Here is a 20,337-nt window from a genome sequence, read left to right on the forward strand (position 1 = left end):
CCCCCTATCAAATTTTGTCACTCCTCAGGCGCATTCACACTGCACCTCCTTATCCCGGGGCTAAGGGAGATTTTATCCCGGGGCTAAGGGAGATTTTAGCCTGGGGCTAAGGAAGATTTTATCCCGGGGCTAAGGGAGATTTTATCCCGGGGCTAAGGGAGATTTTATCCCGGGGCTAAGGGAGATTTTAGCTCAGGGCTAGCTGGCCCTGCTCCGGAGCAGGGTTAGCACCGACTTTTCAGGGATAGCCCCAAAAACACGGAGCCAAAATAGCCAGTGCTAAACGGAGTCAAGAACAACGCCCTAGAATGCTCACTGTCCAGTCACAAAAGCAGCACTTTCACTTAATTTACATATGATGGTGATGACTGTAATGCGTTATGCAAGTTATGTTGATAAGTCAATTCATACTATTTCATTCTTCCATCTGAGGACAAAAAATAAAAACTTGGTTGCTATGCCTAACAAAAATGGTTGCTATGCAGTCTGGCTAACCTCTTCTCACTTAGCCAACCAAAGATGCAAACTCTACAGCTGGAACGGCAGCAAACACTCCATTCTCCTCCTTTTTCATAGCTTTTCTATTTACATTTAATCGCATAAATCCATGATAATAATATTGTTGCATGATTTCGCTTGGATCAGAAAAGTTGATGTCTCGTTTGTTCACAGCGTTCTCTGTACAGGGACAAGATCGAATTTCAAAAGTGAAACATTGTCGGAAAGGCAGACGGCAAGGTTTATACAAACCATCACTGTTGGAAATCAAATGCTAGGCCAGAAGCAGAGGACATCATGTGTTAATAAATGTCTTATTGTTTGTGTCAGAGATAGAATGTTGTGTTTGTCCGATAGCCCAGGGTTTTGGAATAAAGTGGGAATCCTTAGCCCAGAGCTAAAGCTTAGCCCAGGGCCAGTCTGGGGGCCCGCCCCACGGGTCTAAGTAGGGCCAGGGGTCTAAGAAGCAGCCCAGCCTGGGAAGATAGCCCAGGGCCAGTCTAGCCTGGGTCTAAGATAGCCCGGGGCCAGTCTAGCCTGGGTCTAAGATAGCCCAGGGCCAGTCTAGCCTGGGTCTAAGATAGCCTGGGTCTAAGATAGCCCGGGGCCAGTCTAGCCTGGGTCTAAGATAGCCCGGGGCCAGTCTAGCCTGGGTCTAAGATAGCCCGGGGCCAGTCTAGCCTGGGTCTAAGATAGCCCGGGGCCAGTCTAGCCTGGGTCTAAGATAGCCCGGGGCCAGTCTAGCCTGGGTCTAAGATAGCCCAGGGCCAGTCTAGCCTGGGTCTAAGATAGCCCGGGGCTAAGAACAATGCAGTTCGAAAAGGCCTCTTGTTTTCTCTCTCTACCCCCTCTACCCTCCCTCCCTCATCTCCTCAACCCTCAGTTCTCTCTCACTGTCTCACCCCCACTCCTTTCTCTGTCTCACCCCCCACTCCTCTCTCTCTCACTGTCTCACCCCCCACTCCTCTCTCTCTCTCTCACTGTCTCACCCCCCCCACTCCTCTCTCTCTCTCTCACTGTCTCACCCCCACCCTCCTCTCTCTCTCTCTCACTGTCTCACCCCCCACTCCTCCTCTCTCTCTCTCTCACTGTCTCACCCCCCCCCCACTCCTCTCTCTCTCGTCTCACCCCCACTCCTCCTCTCTCTCTCATTCTCACCCCCCCCCACTCCTCCTCTCTCTCTCACTGTCTCACCCCCCACTCCTCTCTCTCTCTCTCACTGTCTCACCCCCCACTCCTCCTCTCTCACTTTCATCCCCCTCTATCCTCCATCTCCATCAAAACCACTCAGTAGTTAGTTCTCTTCCCCTCTCCCATTGCAGCCATATGGTGGTTACATGTCATGGATTTGGAAGCCCTTATGAGTGTCTTCTGCCGTTGGCAAGTCTACTTTGATTTGGGATGTTTCTGTGTTTTCCCCATCTGACATTTTCTATACCTGCCAGATTTGATTGAAATGATGTGTTAACCTGGTTTGGCGCGACCTGGAAAAACTTGGAGGACATTTGTCAATGCTCCCTATAGTCCATAAGTCATTAGGTTTGGTGTAGTAATTACTACGTGTGTTCCTTTTGTGTGGAAGTCGTTTGGTTTGGTAATAACCGGTTTGGTGTAGTAATTAAATGTGTTTTCCCTGTGTCTCTGTGCAGGCGTATGATGTTTTTGCCAGCCTGGGCATCAGTCGTCTGTTGGAGCCGTCGGACATGGTTCTGCTGGCCATACCTGACAAGCTGACCGTCATGACATACCTCTATCAGATCAGAGCCCACTTCAGTGGAGAGGAACTCAACGTGGTGCAGATAGAGGCCAACAGCAGCCGCAGCACATACAAGGTGGGTGTTGGTGGTGTTGGTGTTAATACATACAAGGTGGGGCCACTTCACCTGTTAAACCTCATATTCATCATCTCCAGCACCATACCATACCTTATGTGAAAACTGCTTTTTTTTTTCAAAATTCTGTTGTAGAAGAGAAGAAATAAAAAAATGTCCTCAGGGGCTATTTATTTATTTTGATTCAGTGACTTTCAAAAACTACAACTAGTTTCCAGCCAGGGGGAGGATGCTTGCTGACTCTCTGTGTCCCAGCGAAACTCATATTTTTTGGGGGGGTTTGTGAGAAAGAGTTATACAACTAAAATTAAATGGTATTATTATTCTTGTCATGAAGGTGGGAGACTTCGAGACAGACACCAACGCCTCCATCGGCCAGGACCAGTTCTATGCCGAGCTAAACGTCAGTGATGCTAATGCCCAGACCACTGGATCCAGTGGGGACGTTAGCATCGGAGCTAACGGCGCTGGCGCCGCCAACAGAGCCGTGGCTAAAGAGAGGAGGAGGAGATGGAGGTGGTGAGTGTGAGGAAGAGTGAGACTGTATCTTTCTCCCTCCCTGCCTTTGGGGTGTCCCCCTCCTCTCCCACCTCGCCCCCCCTCCCCTTGCCCCGCACGGCTCTACCCCCCAACACCACAGAGTCCTCCCAACCCAGAGCCGCGCCTCGCTCCCTTGCCACCACACCTCTAGGAGACGACCGACGTCAACTACAACTACCCCCGAAGGCAGACACCCTGGACCTGAGCCAGCTCCCTCTGAGGACAGAGAGAGGGTTGGAGAGAGAGATGGAGAGAGGGACTGAGAGAGAGACGGAGAGAGAGATGGAGAGAGGGACGGAGAGAGGGACGGAGAGAGAGATGAGGGAGCAGGAAGGGATGAGGGATGGAGCCCCAGACAACGGGCCCCCAGGGGCCTCGTCTCCCTCCTCCCACAAGCTGGGCTTCTCCTACAACCGTGATGCTGACCTCATCAAGAAGAAGAGGGCCAGCCTCCGCCACTCTGAGTCTGAGACCGCCTCCGACTGTAGCGGCCCCACCCCTAACAACCACGCTGACACGCCCACTAAACAGGTAAATGTCTAGATATGCCTATATGATTTGACTGATAGATAGATTTATTTTATTTCAGTGTCATACACCAATTGGTGCCCAGCCCGTATGGACTTATGAGTTAACTTTAAGAACATGTGAACAAAACATGATGTAGACAAGCCGACTTACCAGGTCAACACACTAACAATGGATCTTTCTTAGCCTCAACGTTACACGTTTACTTGATCCCTGCCGCACCTGATTCAACTACTCAGCTTCTCATCAAGCCCTTGATTAGTGTAATCCGGTGTGCTTGTGCAAGGCTAGAACAAAAGAATGTAACGTTGTAGCGAAGTGCTGGAGAAGCCGCGTTGAGAAACACTGCTCCAGCCAAACACCATAATACTTCTGATGGATTTCTTCTACGTATAAAACTGGTGCTTCCATCCAATTTTAGATGTTGTCACCGTGGGCCCGAGCACACACATCAGGTCGAGAGACGCTAACATTACCCAAACATCCCACAAGCTTTTTTTTGACATTTCATTATATTTTTCATTATATTTCTCATCCCTCTGCGTGATGGCAGGTTGTGCTGTGCCTACGTGGATACGCTTCACAGGACACACCTCAGCTCTCGCAGTCACACACACGCACACACACACACACACACACACACACACACGTGCGCGCCTGCCTGCCTGCCTTAACCCCTCGATCATAACACTATTTAACACCTTCAAAGGTCGACGTGGAGGTCACTGCCGTCATAATGCTCCACCTACCTCACTGGTGGATATTAAATGATTAACATCATTTGTATGGTTCCTTAGATAGCTCCATGTTTCCATTTCTGTTTTTTCTAGCGTGGCCAGATAGTAGCAGGTTAGCCTTTTTTTGTCATGAACCTTGTTGTGGAGGCAGCTCTTCCACAAAGTCATACAATTTTAAACCTAATCTTAACCACACTGCTAACCCTAATGGCTAACCCTAACCTTAAATTACGACCAAAAAGCACATTTTTGTTTTCATGGATCTTTACAATATAGCCAATGTTGACTATGCAGCTGGGAAATCGCTCAGATCTGCCTCCAGGACAAGACTAATGACAATAAACATCAACCGCCATATTCGCTGCTCTGGCACCCCAATGGTGGAACAAGCTCCCCACGACGCCAGGACAGCGGAGTCACTGACCACCTTCCGGAGACACTTGAAATCCCTACCTCTTTATGGAATACCTGGAATAGTATAAAGTAATCCTTCTTCCCCGACCCCCCCCCCAAAAAAATTTTTTATAATAATAATTGTAGTTGTCCCACTGGCTATCATAAGTTGAATGCACCAATTTGTAAGTGGCTCTGGATAAGAGCGTCTGCTAAATGATGTATGTAAATGTAATATAGTAGCCCCCCAATGATATATTACAGAGGCCTTCGCAACGGTTTTAGCAAGGACAAGCTTCTTGTCATTGGGTTTTAAACCATTTCAACCGTGGACTTAGTTTCTGAAACATGGACTTAGTTTGGTTCAGCGCACCAAGCCGCGGTTTATGCCTGTCCCTGTCTATTCTGCACCGTGGATTACTGCAGATGGACGTGTGGATAGGGAGGCAATGGGAAGGTGCATGTCTGGATGTGTGAGTGTCTGAGTGTGAGTGTGTGTGTGTGTGTGTGTGTGCAAGTGGTCGTGCATGCATATTGGTGTGTGTGTGTATGTGTGAGCCTGTGTGTGTGTGTGTGCCTGTGTGTGTGCGTGTGTGTGCCTGTGTGTGTGTGTGTGTGTGAGCCTGTGTGTGTGTGTGTGTGTGTGTGTGTGTGTGTGTGTGTGTGTGTGTGTGTGTGTGTGTGTGTGTGTGTGTGTGAGCCTGTGTGTGTGTGTGTGTAGCCTGTGTGTGTGTGTGTGTGTGTGTGAGCCTGTGTGTGTGTGTGTGTGTGAGCCTGTGTGTGTGAGCCTGTGTGTGTGTGTGTGTGTCACCTTCTCTCCACCACTTTACCGTTGCATAGCTCCCTGTAATGAGAAAGGTCTGTGGTGATAGAGACAGGGAGGCTGAGTCCCACATTCCATCCTACTCCCTAAATAGTGCACTACTTTTAACCAGGGGTCGTATGGGCCCTAGTGCACTATATAAGGAATAGGGTGGTATTTGGGACACACCCCCTGCTGCTGTAACTCCAACACTAAGGACAGATAGATAGTCATCCCACAGCCTTCACCTGTACCAATATCACTCACATACTGTCCCAAATGGAACCCTATTCCCTATATAGTGCACTTCTTTTGACCAGGGCCTATAGGGTACTATGTAGGGAACAGTGTGCCATTGGGAAAGCGGACTTATACTGCAGTAGGGAGGAGGGCCCTTCGCTGAAATGGACCATCATCTAGTGGATTACATTATATTTATTACATTACTCTGTCTCTCTCTCTCTCAGGAGCCTACGCCCGTCCCCAGCTCCCCAGTGGAAAAGGTGAGTGTGTGAGAGAGGTAGAGAGAGAGAGATAATGAAAGAGAGAGGTAGAGGGAGAGAGAGAGAGCGAGAGAAAGCAAGAGAGATTGGAAGAAAGAGAGCAAAACATCTACAGCCCTGCTATACAACCCTCATGTCAGCCATGTGTCACAATAAGGCTGTATGGAAATCTAACCCTCATGTCAGCCATGTGTCACAATAAGGCTGTATGGAAATCTAACCCTCATGTCAGCCATGTGTCACAATAAGGCTGTATGGAAATCTAACTCTCATGTCAGCCATGTGTCACAATAAGGCTGTATGGAAATCTAACCCTCATGTCAGCCATGTGTCACAATAAGGCTGTATGGAAATCTAACCCTCATGTCAGCCATGTGTCACAATAAGGCTGTATGGAAATCTAACCCTCATGTCAGCCATGTGTCACAATAAGGCTGTATGGAAATCTAACCCTCATGTCAGCCATGTGTCACAATAAGGCTGTATGGAAATCTAACCCTCATGTCAGCCATGTGTCACAATAAGGCTGTATGGAAATCTAACCCTCATGTCAGCCATGTGTCACAATAAGGCTGTATGGAAATCTAACCCTCATGTCAGCCATGTGTCACAATAAGGCTGTATGGAAATCTAACCCTAATGTCAGCCATGTGTCACAATAAGGCTGTATGGAAATCTAACCCTCATGTCAGCCATGTGTCACAATAAGGCTGTATGGAAATCTAACCCTCATGTCAGCCATGTGTCACAATAAGGCTGTATGGAAATCTAACCCTCATGTCAGCCATGTGTCACAATAAGGCTGTATGGAAATCTAACCCTCATGTCAGCCATGTGTCACAATAAGGCTGTATGGAAATCTAACCCTCATGTCAGCCATGTGTCACAATAAGGCTGTATGGAAATCTAACCCTCATAGATGGAGGAAGAAGGAAAGCATTTATAAAGTATCAGAACAGGACCATGGAGATGTAGTTGTCTTACTCCACTCCCTCTCCCTGACCTCCACCCCACCCCTCTCGTCTCTCCCCCACAGAAGGTGCAGTCTCGGCAGGAGGAGCTGAAGGAAAGAGCCAGGCTTCTCCTGGAGCAGGCCCGGCGGGACGCTGCCATGAAGGCCGGCAGCAAGCACACAGCCAACTCGGCTAACTCCGTCCCGGTTAAAACGCCTCAAGTCACTGACGTAAGAGTGTGTGTGTGTATGACATTGAGATTGTGTGCTCCTTTTTTTTGATGTGGGTGATAGTTTTGAGACACTTCAAATCAAATGTCATTGGTCACATGCTTCATAAACAACAGTTGTAGACTAACAGTGAAATGCTTACTACAGGTCTTTTCCAACAATGCAGAGTTAAAGATAACAATTTTTTTTTTTTTTAAAGAATAGTGACACAAGGAATAAATACACAGTGAATAACAATAATGATTAAAAACAACATGGCTATATACAGGAAGTACCAGGTAATAACATGGCCATATACAGGAAGTACCAGGTAATAACATGGCTATATACAGGAAGTACCAGGTAATAACATGGCTATATACAGGAAGTAGCAGGTAATAACATTGATATATACAGGAAGTACCAGGTAATAACCAGGTTAGATAATAGACAGTAGCAGCAGTGTATGTGGTGAGTGTAAAAGTGACTTGAAGTCATGGTGTGTATGTGAGTGTGTGTCCATGTGAGTGTGTGTGTCCGTGTGAGTGTGTCCGTCCGTGTGTGTGTCCGTCCGTGTGTGTGTGTGTCCGTGTGTGTGTGTGTCCATGTGAGTGTGTGTCCGTGTGTGTGTGTGTCCATGTGAGTGTGTGTGTCCGTGTGTGTGTGTGTCCGTGTGAGTGTGTGTCCGTCCGTGTGAGTGTGTCCGTCCGTGTGTGTGTGTGTCCGTGTGTGTGTGTGTCCATGTGAGTGTGTGTCCGTGTGAGTGTGTGTCCATGTGAGTGTGTGTGTGTGTGTGTCCGTGTGAGTGTTGTAGGCAGAGTGAGTCTGTGATAGTTCTGTCATTTGGACTGCTCTCAGTGCACTGGACTGTGTGAAAGCCCTAAATGGACAGAAGAGAGAAAAGTGGAACCTTCATCCTTTTCAAGCTTGGCCACTTTGCTGACTCTTCCTCTCCATCCCCCTCTCATGTCATGTAGCGAGAGAACATTCTATTCCTCTCCTTCCACACCACTCCATACTGCTTTGTCCTCCTTTCCCTCCCTCCCTCTCTCTCTCTCTCTCTCTCTCTCTCTCTCTCTCTCTCTCTCTCTCTCTCTCTCTCTCTCTCTCTCTCTCTCTCTCTCTCTCTCTCTCTCTCTCTCTCTCTCTCTCCCTCTCTCTCTCTCTCTCTCTCTCTCTTTCAATGACACCTCCTTTTCCCTGTGACATTGAAAAGCCATTTCCAAACTGCTCCCTCGTTTCCTGCTCCCACATTTGACAGGGATGCTCTTTTCTCCACGCCACCCCCGTCCTGCTCTGTGTAACTGGTGACAATGGCAGGATCGTGAGCGGGCGGTTGAGAGGGCCTTCTCAAGGGTCCTTCCTTATTAACTTCTGCTCAGGCTCTTTTCAGGACGCCCACAGGGGCCTGATAGTGTCATAGGGTTAGGGGCCTGATAGTGTCATAGGGTTGGGGTTAGGGGCCTGATAGTGTCATAGGGTTAGGGGCCTGATAGTGTCAAAGGGTTAGGGGCCTGATAGTGTCATAGGGTTAGGGGCCTGATAGCGTCAAAGGGTTAGGGGCCTGATAGTGTTATAGGGTTAGGGGCCTGATAGTGTCATAGGGTTAGGGGCCTGATAGTGTCATAGGGTTAGGGTTAGGGTTAGGGGCCTGATAGTGTCATAGGGTTAGGGGCCTGATAGTGTCATAGGGTTAGGGTTAGGGTTAGAGGCCTGATAGTGTCTTAGGGTTAGGGGCCTGATAGTGTCATAGGGTTAGGGGCCTGATAGTGTCATAGGGTTAGGTTTAGGGGCCTGATAGTGTCATAGGGTTAGGGGCCTGATAGTGTCATAGGGTTAGGGGCCTGATAGTGTCATAGGGTTAGGTTTAGGGGCCTGATAGTGTCATAGGGTTAGGGGCCTGATAGTGTCATAGGGTTAGGGGCCTGATAGTGTCATAGGGTTAGGGGCCTGATAGTGTCAAAGGGTTAGGGGCCTGATAGTGTCATAGGGTTAGGGGCCTGATAGTGTCATAGGGTTAGGGGCCTGATAGTGTCATAGGGTTAGAGGCCTGATAGTGTCATAGGGTTAGGGGCCTGATAGTGTCAAAGGGTTAGGGGCCTGATAGCTTCAAAGGGTTAGGGGCCTGATAGTGTCAAAGGGTTAGGGGCCTGATAGTGTCAAAGGGTTAGGGGCCTGATAGTGTTATAGGGTTAGGGGCCTGATAGTGTCAAAGGGTTAGGGGCCTGATAGTGTCAAAGGGTTAGGGGCCTGATAGTGTCAAAGGGTTAGGGGCCTGATAGTGTCAAAGGGTTAGGGGCCTGATAGTGTCAAAGGGTTAGGGGCCTGATAGTGTCATAGGGTTAGGGGCCTGATAGTGTCATAGGGTTAGGGGCCTGATAGTGTCATAGGGTTAGGGGCCTGACTCTCTCTCTCTCTCTCTCTCTCTCTCTCTCTCTCTCTCTCTCCCTCTCCCTCTCCCTCTCCCTCTCCCTCTCACTCTCTCTCTCTCTCCCTTTCTCCTTCCATCTGTCAGTCGTATAACATTAAATTAATGTCACACCAACCCCCTTAAAGGGATACTTGGGGATTTTGGCAATGAAGCCCTTTATCTACTTCCCCAGAGTCAGATGAACATGTGGATACAATTTGAAGCCTGCAGTTACCTCACAAAATGGTGTGGTCGAATCCAGTATGACCTTTCCAAATGTTCTGTATTGTATTGAAGGAAAGAGGAGCGAATAAAAAGTAGGGGGGAGAGAGAGGGACTGATGACAAAGGATTTGAAGAAAAAATGAAATGAATACCTTTCAGTAATGAAATATCTAAAAAGCGGCAGCTTTGCACCCGCCGTTCGTTGTCTGCATCCCGAAAGGACATGCCTGATGCCCTTGAATTAAATGGTTGCTGTGTGTGTGCGTGTGCATGCATGCGACTGAGGTGTGTGTGTGTGTGCATGTGCCTGTGTCTGCCTCTGTGGGCCTTAGGAATAACAAATTCAGCATAATCTTAACCACAAAAAAAAGACAACCTTCCAAGAAGCACCAGTCAGAGACTTGTTTCAAGTTCTTCAGAAGGGAAATATAATCAAAATAGTTTTTCAAAGTCTTTCACAGGGGCCAATCTATTCCTATGGAGCCAAAAGTCCTCTACCGTCCATCCCCTTGTTGTTAATGCTGTGAAGCCAAGATGGACGCCTCATTGCCTAGTTTAAGGTGTTTAAGTAGGCGACTGCTCTCCCTCCCTTCTTTCATTTCCTCTAACTCCTTATTTCCCAAGGACAACACTAATAAGGGACGCATTAGGGAAGGAAGGAGGGAGCGAGGGAGGGAAAGGAGGAGGGGAATTATTGAATTGTTTCACTTTTTTAATAGAAAGGATTGATTAAAAGTGTCCCCCTCCCAGCCTCTCCTGTGAGCTGATAATTGTCAGCGATTCAGATTAGATTACTTGATGCCTTGTTTTGATTAGGGTGTGTGTGTTTATGCGTGTGTATTCTTGTCAGTGTGTGTGTGCGCGCTCGTGTGTGTTTACTTGCGTGCACGTGTGTGTGCATGCGTGCATACGTGTGCTCGCGTTATCAGCAGCGTGGCCCTAACCTCTCTAAGTAGGGTCTTTCTGGTTTAGCATGCATACGGAATATTTTTATTCAATTAAAACAGGTTTCATTCTGCCAGTAATGTGGGTGCAAGGGAAGGAGGGAGGAGAGGGAGGGATGGATGGAGGGAGGGAGAGAAGGAGAGAGATAAATTAGTTCCTTTAGGTGTACGGACGCAATGCCACTAATGTAGTGGAAAGGGAAGGAGGGAGGAGATGAACGGAGAGGAGAGGGAGAAAGCAATTCCTTTAAAGGCCCAGTGCAGGCAAAAATGTGATTCTCCTGTGTTTTTATATATATTTCCACACTATGAGGTTGGAATAATACTGTGAAAATGATGATAATAGACCACCTGAAATTTCAGCCTGTTTTGGTGGGAGAAATGTTGAGTTAATTGAGCAATAAGAGAGAGAGTTCCAAACCTCTCTGCCAATAATAGCTATTTTTCAGTTTTCCCATCCCCACTCAGACCACTCCCAGACAGTCCTAGCTAAATTCTTGCTTGAGAAATTGGTCTTTGCTAAGAAGCTATTTTTGTTTATTTTTGGCCATTTTAATTGAAAATAATCACAGTAAGGATTGTTACCAGGAAATTATTTGATCTTGGAAATTATTTGAACATTTTGCCATGAACAACGAAAACCAGCATTTCTTATTGGTCAAATTCAGGTAGGTCCCGTTTGGTGTCTAGTGAATACAACCCAGTTGTAGGGTTTATTGAATGCTAACAGTAACCTATGGATGTTGTATGATTGATAGCGGATCAGGCTAAGCTAACTATGATGAACCAGAGAGGAGGTAGCTGTGTCTCTCTCCACCCCAGGGAAACAGACCTTTGTCTGGGAGCGCTGGTATGTCCCTGGACCCCTCTCTAAACCCTCCCCATAGATGTGTGTGTGTGAGTGTGTGTTGCCCTCTGCTCTCCCCTACCTCTCTAATAGTGGCCCATGCTGCCACGCTCTTTGAACTGGCGGCAGGTAGCTTAGTGGGTAAGAGCGTTGTGCCAGTAACCGAAAGGTCGCTGGTTCTAATCCCCGAGCCGACTAGGTGAAAAATCTGTCGATGTGCCCTTAAGCAAGGCACTTAACCCTAATTGCTCCTGTAAGTCGCTCTGGATAAGAGCGTCTGCTAAATGTATAATAAATACAAAAATATAAATAATTAAACTGAGGTCACCAGTTCACTTCTTTCTTTCTTTTCTTTCTCACTCACTCTCTTTTTCTCATACTGCCTTTCTCCTTCTCTCTTTCTTTCTCACTTTTCTCCTTCTACTTTCTTCTTTGCTATTTTCACTCACTCCACTCTCTCCCTCTCCCTCCCTCTCTCTCTCTCTCTCTCTCTCTCTCTCTCTCTCTCTCTCTCTCTCTCTCTCTCTCTCTCTCTCTCTCTCTCTCTCTCTCTCTCTCCCTCTCTCTCTCCCTCTCTCTCTCTCTCTCCCTCTCTCTCCCTCTCTCTCTCTCCCCCCTCTCTCTCTCTCTCTCTCTCTCTGTCTCTCTCGCGCTCTCTCAATTCAATTAAATTTAAAAGGGGCTTTACATTTACATTTTAGTCATTTAGCAGATGCATACATTAAAAAATAAAATAAAATATCATACTGGCCCCCCCCCATGGGAATCGAACCCACAACCCTGTCGTTGCAAGCGCCATGCTCTACCAGTTGACCTCCATACAAAAACTTTATTGGAAACATGTTTACATTGCCAAAGCAAGTGAAATAAACAATAACAATCTCTCTCTCTCTCTCTCTCTCTCTCTCTCTCTCTCTCTCTCTCTCTCTCTCTCTCTCTCTCTCTCTCTCTCTCTCCTCTCTCTCTCTATCTCTCTCTATCTCTCTCTCTCTCTCTCCCCCTCTCCCCCTCTCTCTCTCTCTCTCTTTTCTATATTCTAACCCTTTGACAGAGCAGTAATACTAATTGTTTTTGCGTTGTCTCCCTCCCTCTCTCCCCCCTCCTCCCACCCTCTCCCCTCCTCCCTCCCTCTCCTTACCCCCTCCCTCCCACCCTCCCCCCTCCCTCCCTCCCTCTCCTTACCCCCTCCCTCCCACCCTCTCCCCCTCCCTCCCAAACCTCCCTCCCTCCCTCTCCTTACCCCCTCCTAGGTAGGCTTCAACATCTATTAGGCCGTTTAGTCCAGATCTCTTGTGATGTCATGCCCCCCGCTGCAGGCAAATTAGTCATTAATGAACAATCATCAAAAATAAATGTTTCCTCCTCCCCCTCCCCACCTCCACAACTCCCCTCTTCCTCTCTTTCATCTGCATGGAGAGAGTAAGTGGCGTCTCAAACTATGCCAGCACCTTCCGCTCTCTCTCGCTCTCTCTCTCCTCTCTCTCTCTCTTCCTCTCTCTCTCGCTTAAAATTCTCTCTTTTTCCACATGTAGATAGTACATATTCTCTTAACATGTAAATAGGGTGTGTGTGTGTGTGTGTGTGTGTGTGTGTGTGTGTGTGTGTGACTGTTCGCTCCAGGTCTCTTCCTCCATTAGCAGATGAGAGCAGTAATTTCACACAGTCCTGGCCATGGTAATTATGAGGATGCACACTAGGTCTGGGTGGGAGAGGTGTGTGTGTGTGTGCATGGTATTTGTATGGCAAGGTGTCTGTCTATATGTATGTAAGTGTATTTCTGTATGTGTGTGTTTGTGAATCCTATTTGTACGTCAAGGTGTGTGTGTGTGTGTGTTCCAGGTGAGTGTTGCTTGGTCCTCGTGCTCACTGGCTCGTTCTGATCCCTTTAATTGGACTCTGTTTGATTTTCACCGACCAGCTCTTTCTCTCTGTGGCGTAGAGGTGACTTCTTGGAGTCTGCCGTGACCCTCGCTGTCAGAGAAAGCAGGGAGAAAAGAGGGCAGAGGAGGGGGAAGAGAAACCTTTCAACTCCAAATGCCCCCTGCACTCAACTCTCCTCTCTCCTCCCCTCTCTCCTCCTCTCTCCTCCTCTCCTCTCCTCTCCTCTCCTCTCCTCTCCTCTCCTCTCCTCTCCTCTCCTCTCCTCAAAAAGCCCACTGCTGCCTTTTCAACAAACATAGAAAAATGAAGATGCTAATATCACCTCTCACCCTTTTCCTTTTCAACTATCCTCACTCCTCTCTGCCTCTCCTCCTCTTTCTCCCCCTCCTCTCCTCTCACAGCAGTAATAGTGTTTCAGCAGGTCTCCTTTCTATATCACTCCGTCCCTTTTTTATCTTCTCTCTGTGATGAATCAGCCCCTAATGAAACTAAATGGTTCACCTGGACTTGATGAATCAGCCCCTAATGAAACTAAATGGTTCACCTGGACTTGATGAATCAGCCCCTAATGAAACTAAATGGTTCACCTGGACTTGATGAATCAGCCCCTAATGAAACTAAATGGTTCACCTGGACTTGATGAATCAGCCCCTAATGAAACTAAATGGTTCACCTGGAGTTGATGAATCAGCCCCTAATGAAACTAAATGGTTCACCTGGACTTGATGAATCAGCCCCTAATGAAACTAAATGGTTCACCTGGAGTTGATGAATCAGCCCCTAATGAAACTAAATAGTTCACCGGGAGTTTATTTTCCGCCCCCGAGGTGTGTGTGTGAATTGGCTGGAGTGAAGATCTAAGGAAGCCTCTACATTAAGTGTGTGAGAGAGAGAGAGAGACGGCTCCTTCAGCTGCTGCTCCTTCAGCTGCTGCTCCTTCAGCTGCTGCTCCTTCAGCTGCATCACACGACCTGATCAAGTCATCAGAGGCAAGAGAGAGAGAGACACACTGTAAACACACTCTGAACCCCCCTGTCTCACACACACACACACTGTAAACACACTCTGAACCCCCCGTCTCTCACACACACACTGTAAACACACTCTGAACCCCCCTGTCTCACACACACACACTGTAAACACACTCTGAACCCCCCTGTCTCTCACACACACACTGTAAACACACTCTGAACCCCCCTGTCACACACACTGTAAACACACTCTGAACCCCGCTGTTACACACACACACACTGTAAACACACTCTGAACCCCCGTCTCTCACACACACACTGTAAACACACTCTGAACCCCCCTGTCACACACACACACACTGTAAACACACTCTGAAACACCCCTGTCACACACACACACTGTAAACACACTCTGAACCCCCTGTCACAAACACACACACACACACACACACACACTGTAAACACACTCTGAACCCCCCCTGTCTCACACACACACTGTAAACACACTCTGAAACCCAACTTCAACTTTCGGCCAAGTAATTTACCCCAGAAACACCTCCCCCCGTCTTCACTCCTTCACTCCATCCCCTTATTGCTTTAATGTAACTAATAGCAGAAAGCTGACTTCTATGAATATAATATGATGACTAAAAAGGCAGCTTAAAGAGCTCACGATTGAATGTTCATTTTAATGTGAAATTGCAGTTGTTTAATCCAGTGGATTTACTAAATGTTCAAGTCCGTTTGTTCTGCAGTAATAGGAACAGGGTCTAGAGAGCACACTGTTTAATTACTGTTAGATGGGCTGTGAGTATTAACATACATACACATATACAGGGAGGGAAAAAAGTATTTGATCCCCTGCTGATTTTGTACGTTTGCCCACTGACAAAGACATGATCAGTCTATAATTTTAATGGTAGGTTTATTTGAACAGTGAGAGACAGAATAACAACAAAAAAATCCAGAAAAACGCATGTCAAAAATGTTATGAATTGATTCTTCAGACAGCATTGAGGAGTACACCACATCAGTCACTGGCTTCATCAATAAGTGCATCAATGATGTCGTCCCCACAGTGACCGTACGTACATACCCCAACCAGAAGCCATGGATTACAGGAAACATCCGCACTGAGCTAAAGGGTAGAGCTGCCGCTTTCAAGGAACGGGACTCTAACCCGGACGCTTATAAGAAATCCTGCTATGACCTCCGACGAACCATCAAACAGGCAAAGAGTCAATACAGGTCTAAGATTGAATCGTACTACACTGGCTCTGACGCTCGTCGGATGTGGCAGGGCTTGAAAACTATTACAGACTACAAAGGGAAGCACAGCCGCGAGCTGCCCAGTGACACAAGCCTACCAGACGAGCTAAACCACTTCTATGCTCGCTTCGAGGCAAGCAACACTGAAGCATGCATGAGAGCACCAGCTGTTCCGGATGACTATGTGATCACGCTCTCCGTAGCCGATGTGAGTAAGACTTTTAAGCAGGTCAACATTCACAAGGCCGCAGGGCCAGACGGATTACCAGGACGTGTACTCCGAGCATGTGCTGACCAACTGGCAAGTGTCTTCACTGACATTTTCAACATGTCTCTGACTGAGTCTGTAATACCAACATGTTTTAAGCAGACCACCATAGTCCCCGTGCCCAAGGACTCTAAGATAACCTGCCTAAATGACTACCGACCCGTAGCACTGACGTCTGTAGCCATGAAGTGCTTTGAAAGGCTGGTCATGGCTCACATCAACAGCATTATCCCAGAAACCCTAGACCCACTCCAATTTGCATACCGCCCCAACAGATCCACAGATGATGCAATCTCTATTGCACTCCACACTGCCCTTTCCCACCTGGACAAGAGGAACACCTACGTGAGAATGCTATTCATTGACTACAGCTCAGCATTCAACACCATAGTGCCCTCTAAGCTCATCACTAAGCTAAGGATCCTGGGACTAAACACCTCCCTCTGCAACTGAATCCTGGACTTCCTGACGGGCCGCCCCCAGGTGGTAAGGGTAGGTAACAACACATCTGCCACACTGATCCTCAACACAGGGGCCCCTCAGGGGTGCGTGCTCAGTCCCCTCCTGTACTCTCTGTTCACCCATGACTGCATGGCCAGGCACGACTCCAACACCATCATTAAGTTTGCCGACGACACAACAGTGGTAGGCCTGATCACCGACAACGATGAGACAGCCTATAGGGAGGAGGTCAGAGATCTGGCCGTGTGGTGCCAGGACAACAACCTCTCCCTCAACGTGACCAAGACAAAGGAGATGATTGTGGACTACAGGAAAAAAAAGAGGACTGAGCACGCCCCCATTCTCATCGACGGGGCTGTAGTGGAACAGGTTGAGAGCTTCAAGTTCCTTGGTGTCCACATCACCAACGAACTGTCATGGTCCAAACACACCAAGACAGTCGTGAAGAGGGCACGACAAAGCCTATTCCCCCTCAGGAGACTAAAAAGATTTGGCATGGGTCCTCAGATCCTCAAAAAATTATACAGCTGCACCATCGAGAGCATCCTGACTGGTTGCATCACCGCCTGGTATGGCAACTGCTTGGCCTCCGACCGCAAGGCACTACAGAGGGTAGTGCGTACGGCCCAGTACATCACTGGGGCAAAGCTTCCTGCCATCCAGGACCTCTATACCAGGCGGTGTCAGAGGAAGGCCCTCAAAATTGTCAAAGACTCCAGCCACCCTAGTCATAGACTGTTCTCTCTGCTACCGCACGGCAAGCGGTACCGAGTGCCAAGTCTAGGTCCAAAAGACTTCTCAACAGCTTCTACCCCCAAGCCATAAGACTCCTGAACAGCTAATCATGGCTACCCGGACTATTTGCACTGCCCCCCCACCCCATCCTTTTTACGCTGCTGCTACTCTGTTAAGTATTTATGCATAGTCACTTTAACTCTACCCACATGTACATATTACCTCAACTACCTCAACTAGCCGGTGCCCCCGCACATTGACTCTGCAACGGTACCCCCCTGTATATATAGCCTCCCTACTGTCACTTTATTTTACTTCTGCTCTTTTTTTTCTTTTTTTTCCTCAACACTTTTTTTGTTGTTGTTTTATTTTTACTTTTTATTTTTTTAATAAATGCACTGTTGGTTAAGGGCTGTAAGTAAGCATTTCACTGTAATGTCTGCACCTGTTGTATTCGGCGCATGTGACCAATTTGATTTGATTTGATTTGATTTGAAGTATTTGACCCCCTCTCAATCAGAAAGATTTCTGGCTCCCAGGTGTCTTTTATCCAGGTAACGAGCTGAGATTAGGAGCACACTCTTAAAGGGAGTGCTCCTAATCTCAGTTTGTTACCTGTATAAAAGACACCTGTCCACAGAAGCAATCAATCAATCAGATTCCAAACTCTCCACCATGGCCAAGACCAAAGAGCTCTCCAAGGATGTCAGGGACAAGATTGTAGACCTACACAAGGCTGGAATGGGCTACAAGACCATCGCCAAGCAGCTTGGTGAGAAGGTGACAACAGTTGGTGCGATTATTCGCAAATGGAAGAAACACAAATTAACTGTCAATCTCCCTCGGCCTGGGGGTCCATGCAAGATCTCACCTCGTGGAGTTGCAATGATCATGAGAACGGTGAGGAATCAGCCCAGAACTACACGGGAGGATCTTGTCAATGATCTCAAGGCAGCTGGGACCATAGTCACCAAGAAAACAATTGGTAACACACTACGCCGTGAAGGACTGAAATCCTGCAGCGCTCGCAAGGTCCCCCTGCTCAAGAAAGCATATATACAGGCCTGTCTGAAGTTTGCCAATGAACATCTGAATGATTCAGAGGAGAACTGGGTGAAAGTGTTGTGGTCAGATGAGACCAAAATCGAGCTCTTTGGCATCAAATCAACTCGCCGTGTTTGGAGGAGGAGGAATGCTGCCTATGACCCCAAGAACACCATCCCCACCGTCAAACATGGAGGTGGAAACATTATGCTTTGGGGGTGTTTTTCTGCTAAGGGGACAGGACAACTTCACTGCATCAAAGGGACGATGGACGGGGCCATGTACCGTCAAATCTTGGGTGAGAACCTCCTTCCCTCAGCCAGGGCATTGAAAATGGGTCATGGATGGGTATTCCAGCATGACAATGACCCAAAACACACAGCCAAGGCAACAAAGGAGTGGCTCAAGAAGAAGCACATTAAGGTCCTGGAGTGGCCTAGCCAGTCTCCAGACCTTAATCCCATAGAACATCTGTGGAGGGAGCTGAAGGTTCGAGTTGCGAAACGTCAGCCTCAAAACCTTAATGACTTGGAGAAGATCTGCAAAGAGGAGTGGAACAAAATCCCTCCTGAGATGTGTGCAAACCTGGTGGCCAACTACAAGAAACGTCTGACCTCTGTGATTGCCAACACGGGTTTTGCCACCAAATACTAAGTCATGTTTTGCAGAGGGGTCAAATACTTATTTCCCTCATTAAAATGCAAATCAATTTATAACATTTTTGACATGCGGTTTTCTGGATTTTTTTGTTGTTATTCTGTCTCTCACTGTTCAAATAAACCTACCATTAAAATTATAGACTGATCATGTCTTTGTCAGTGGGCAAACGTACAAAATCAGCACGGGATCAAATACCTTTTTTCCCTCACTGCACATATAGAGTGCACATATACATTTTACATTTACATTTTAGTCATTTAGCAGACGCTCTTATCCAGAGCGACTTACAGTTAATGAGTGCATACATTTTCATAATGGTCCCCCGTGGGAATCGAACCCACAACCCTGGCGTTGCAAGCGCCATGCTCTACCAACTGAGCTACACACATATACACACACACATATAGACAAATATACACACACATATACACACACATATACACAAATATACACACACACACATATATACATACACATACAGACACACACACACATATATATACAGACACACACACACACATATATATATATATACACATATACACAGACAGACACACATAAACTCAGAGGAAAAAAAAGAAACGTCCTCTCACTGTCAACTGCGTTTATTTTCAGCAAACTTAACATGTGTAAAAAAAACTGAGACATAAACTGAACAAGTTCCACAGACATGTGACTAACAAAAATGTAATAATGGTGGCATTGTCATGCTGGAGGGTCATGTCAGGATGAGCCTGCAGGAAGGGTACCACATGAGGGAGGAGGATGTCTTCCCTGTAACGCACAGCGTTGAGATTGCCTGCAATGACAACAAGCTCAGTCCGATGATGCTGTGACACACCGCCCCAGACCATGACGGACCCTCCACCTCCAAATCGATCCCGCTCCAGAGTACAGGCCTCGGTGTAACGCTCATTCCTTCGATGATAAACGCGAATCCGACCATCACCCTGGTGAGACAAAACCGCGACTCGTCAGTGAAGAGCACTTTTTGCCAGTCCTGTCTGGTCCAGCGACGGTGGGTTTGTGCCCATAGGCGACGTTGTTGCCGGTGATGTCTGGTGAGGACCTGCCTTACAACAGGCCTACAAGCCCTCAGTCCAGCCTCTCTCAGCCTATTGCGGACAGTCTGAGCACTGATGGAAGGATTGTGCATTCCAGGTGTAACTCAAGCAGTTGTTGTTGCCATCCTGTACCTGTCCCGCAGGTGTGCTGTTCGGATGTACCGATCCTGTGCAGGTGTTGTTACACGTGGTCTGCCACTGCGAGGACGATCAGCTGTTCGTCCTGTCTCCCTGTAGCGCTGTCTTAGGCGTCTCACAGTACGGACATTGCAATTTATTGCCCTGGCCACGTCTGCAGTCCTCATGCCTCCTTGCAGCATGCCTAAGGCAGGTTCACGCAGATGAGCAGGGACCCTGGGCATCTTTCTTTTGGTGTTTTTCAGAGTCAGTAGAAAGGCCTCTTTAGTGTCCTAACTGTGATCTTAATTGCCTACCGTCTGTAAGCTGTTAGTGTCTTAACGACCGTTGCACAGGTGCCTGTTCATTAATTGTTTATGGTTCATTGAACAAGCATGGGAAACAGTGTTTAAACCCTTTACAATGAAGATCTGTGAAGTTAGTTA

The 20,337-nt window shown here is 47.6% G+C and overlaps 1 protein-coding gene across 1 annotated transcript in view; it reads left to right on the plus strand.

Moving 5' to 3' along the window:
• ehbp1 (EH domain binding protein 1) overlaps positions 1 to 20,337 on the plus strand; it is a gene marked incomplete at its 3' end in the record, with an annotated part of 223,343 nt that overhangs the window by 158,286 nt on the left and 44,720 nt on the right. Inside the window, 6 exon segments of the mRNA XM_045215207.1 lie at positions 2,148 to 2,330; positions 2,668 to 2,849; positions 3,022 to 3,103; positions 3,147 to 3,401; positions 5,798 to 5,833; positions 6,870 to 7,016. Of these exon segments, the coding sequence (XP_045071142.1) occupies positions 2,148 to 2,330; positions 2,668 to 2,849; positions 3,022 to 3,103; positions 3,147 to 3,401; positions 5,798 to 5,833; positions 6,870 to 7,016 (885 nt within the window).

The sequence above is a fragment of the Coregonus clupeaformis genome, chromosome 1, assembly GCF_020615455.1.
Source record: "Coregonus clupeaformis isolate EN_2021a chromosome 1, ASM2061545v1, whole genome shotgun sequence".
In the NCBI taxonomy this organism is placed as follows: Eukaryota; Metazoa; Chordata; class Actinopteri; order Salmoniformes; family Salmonidae; genus Coregonus; species Coregonus clupeaformis.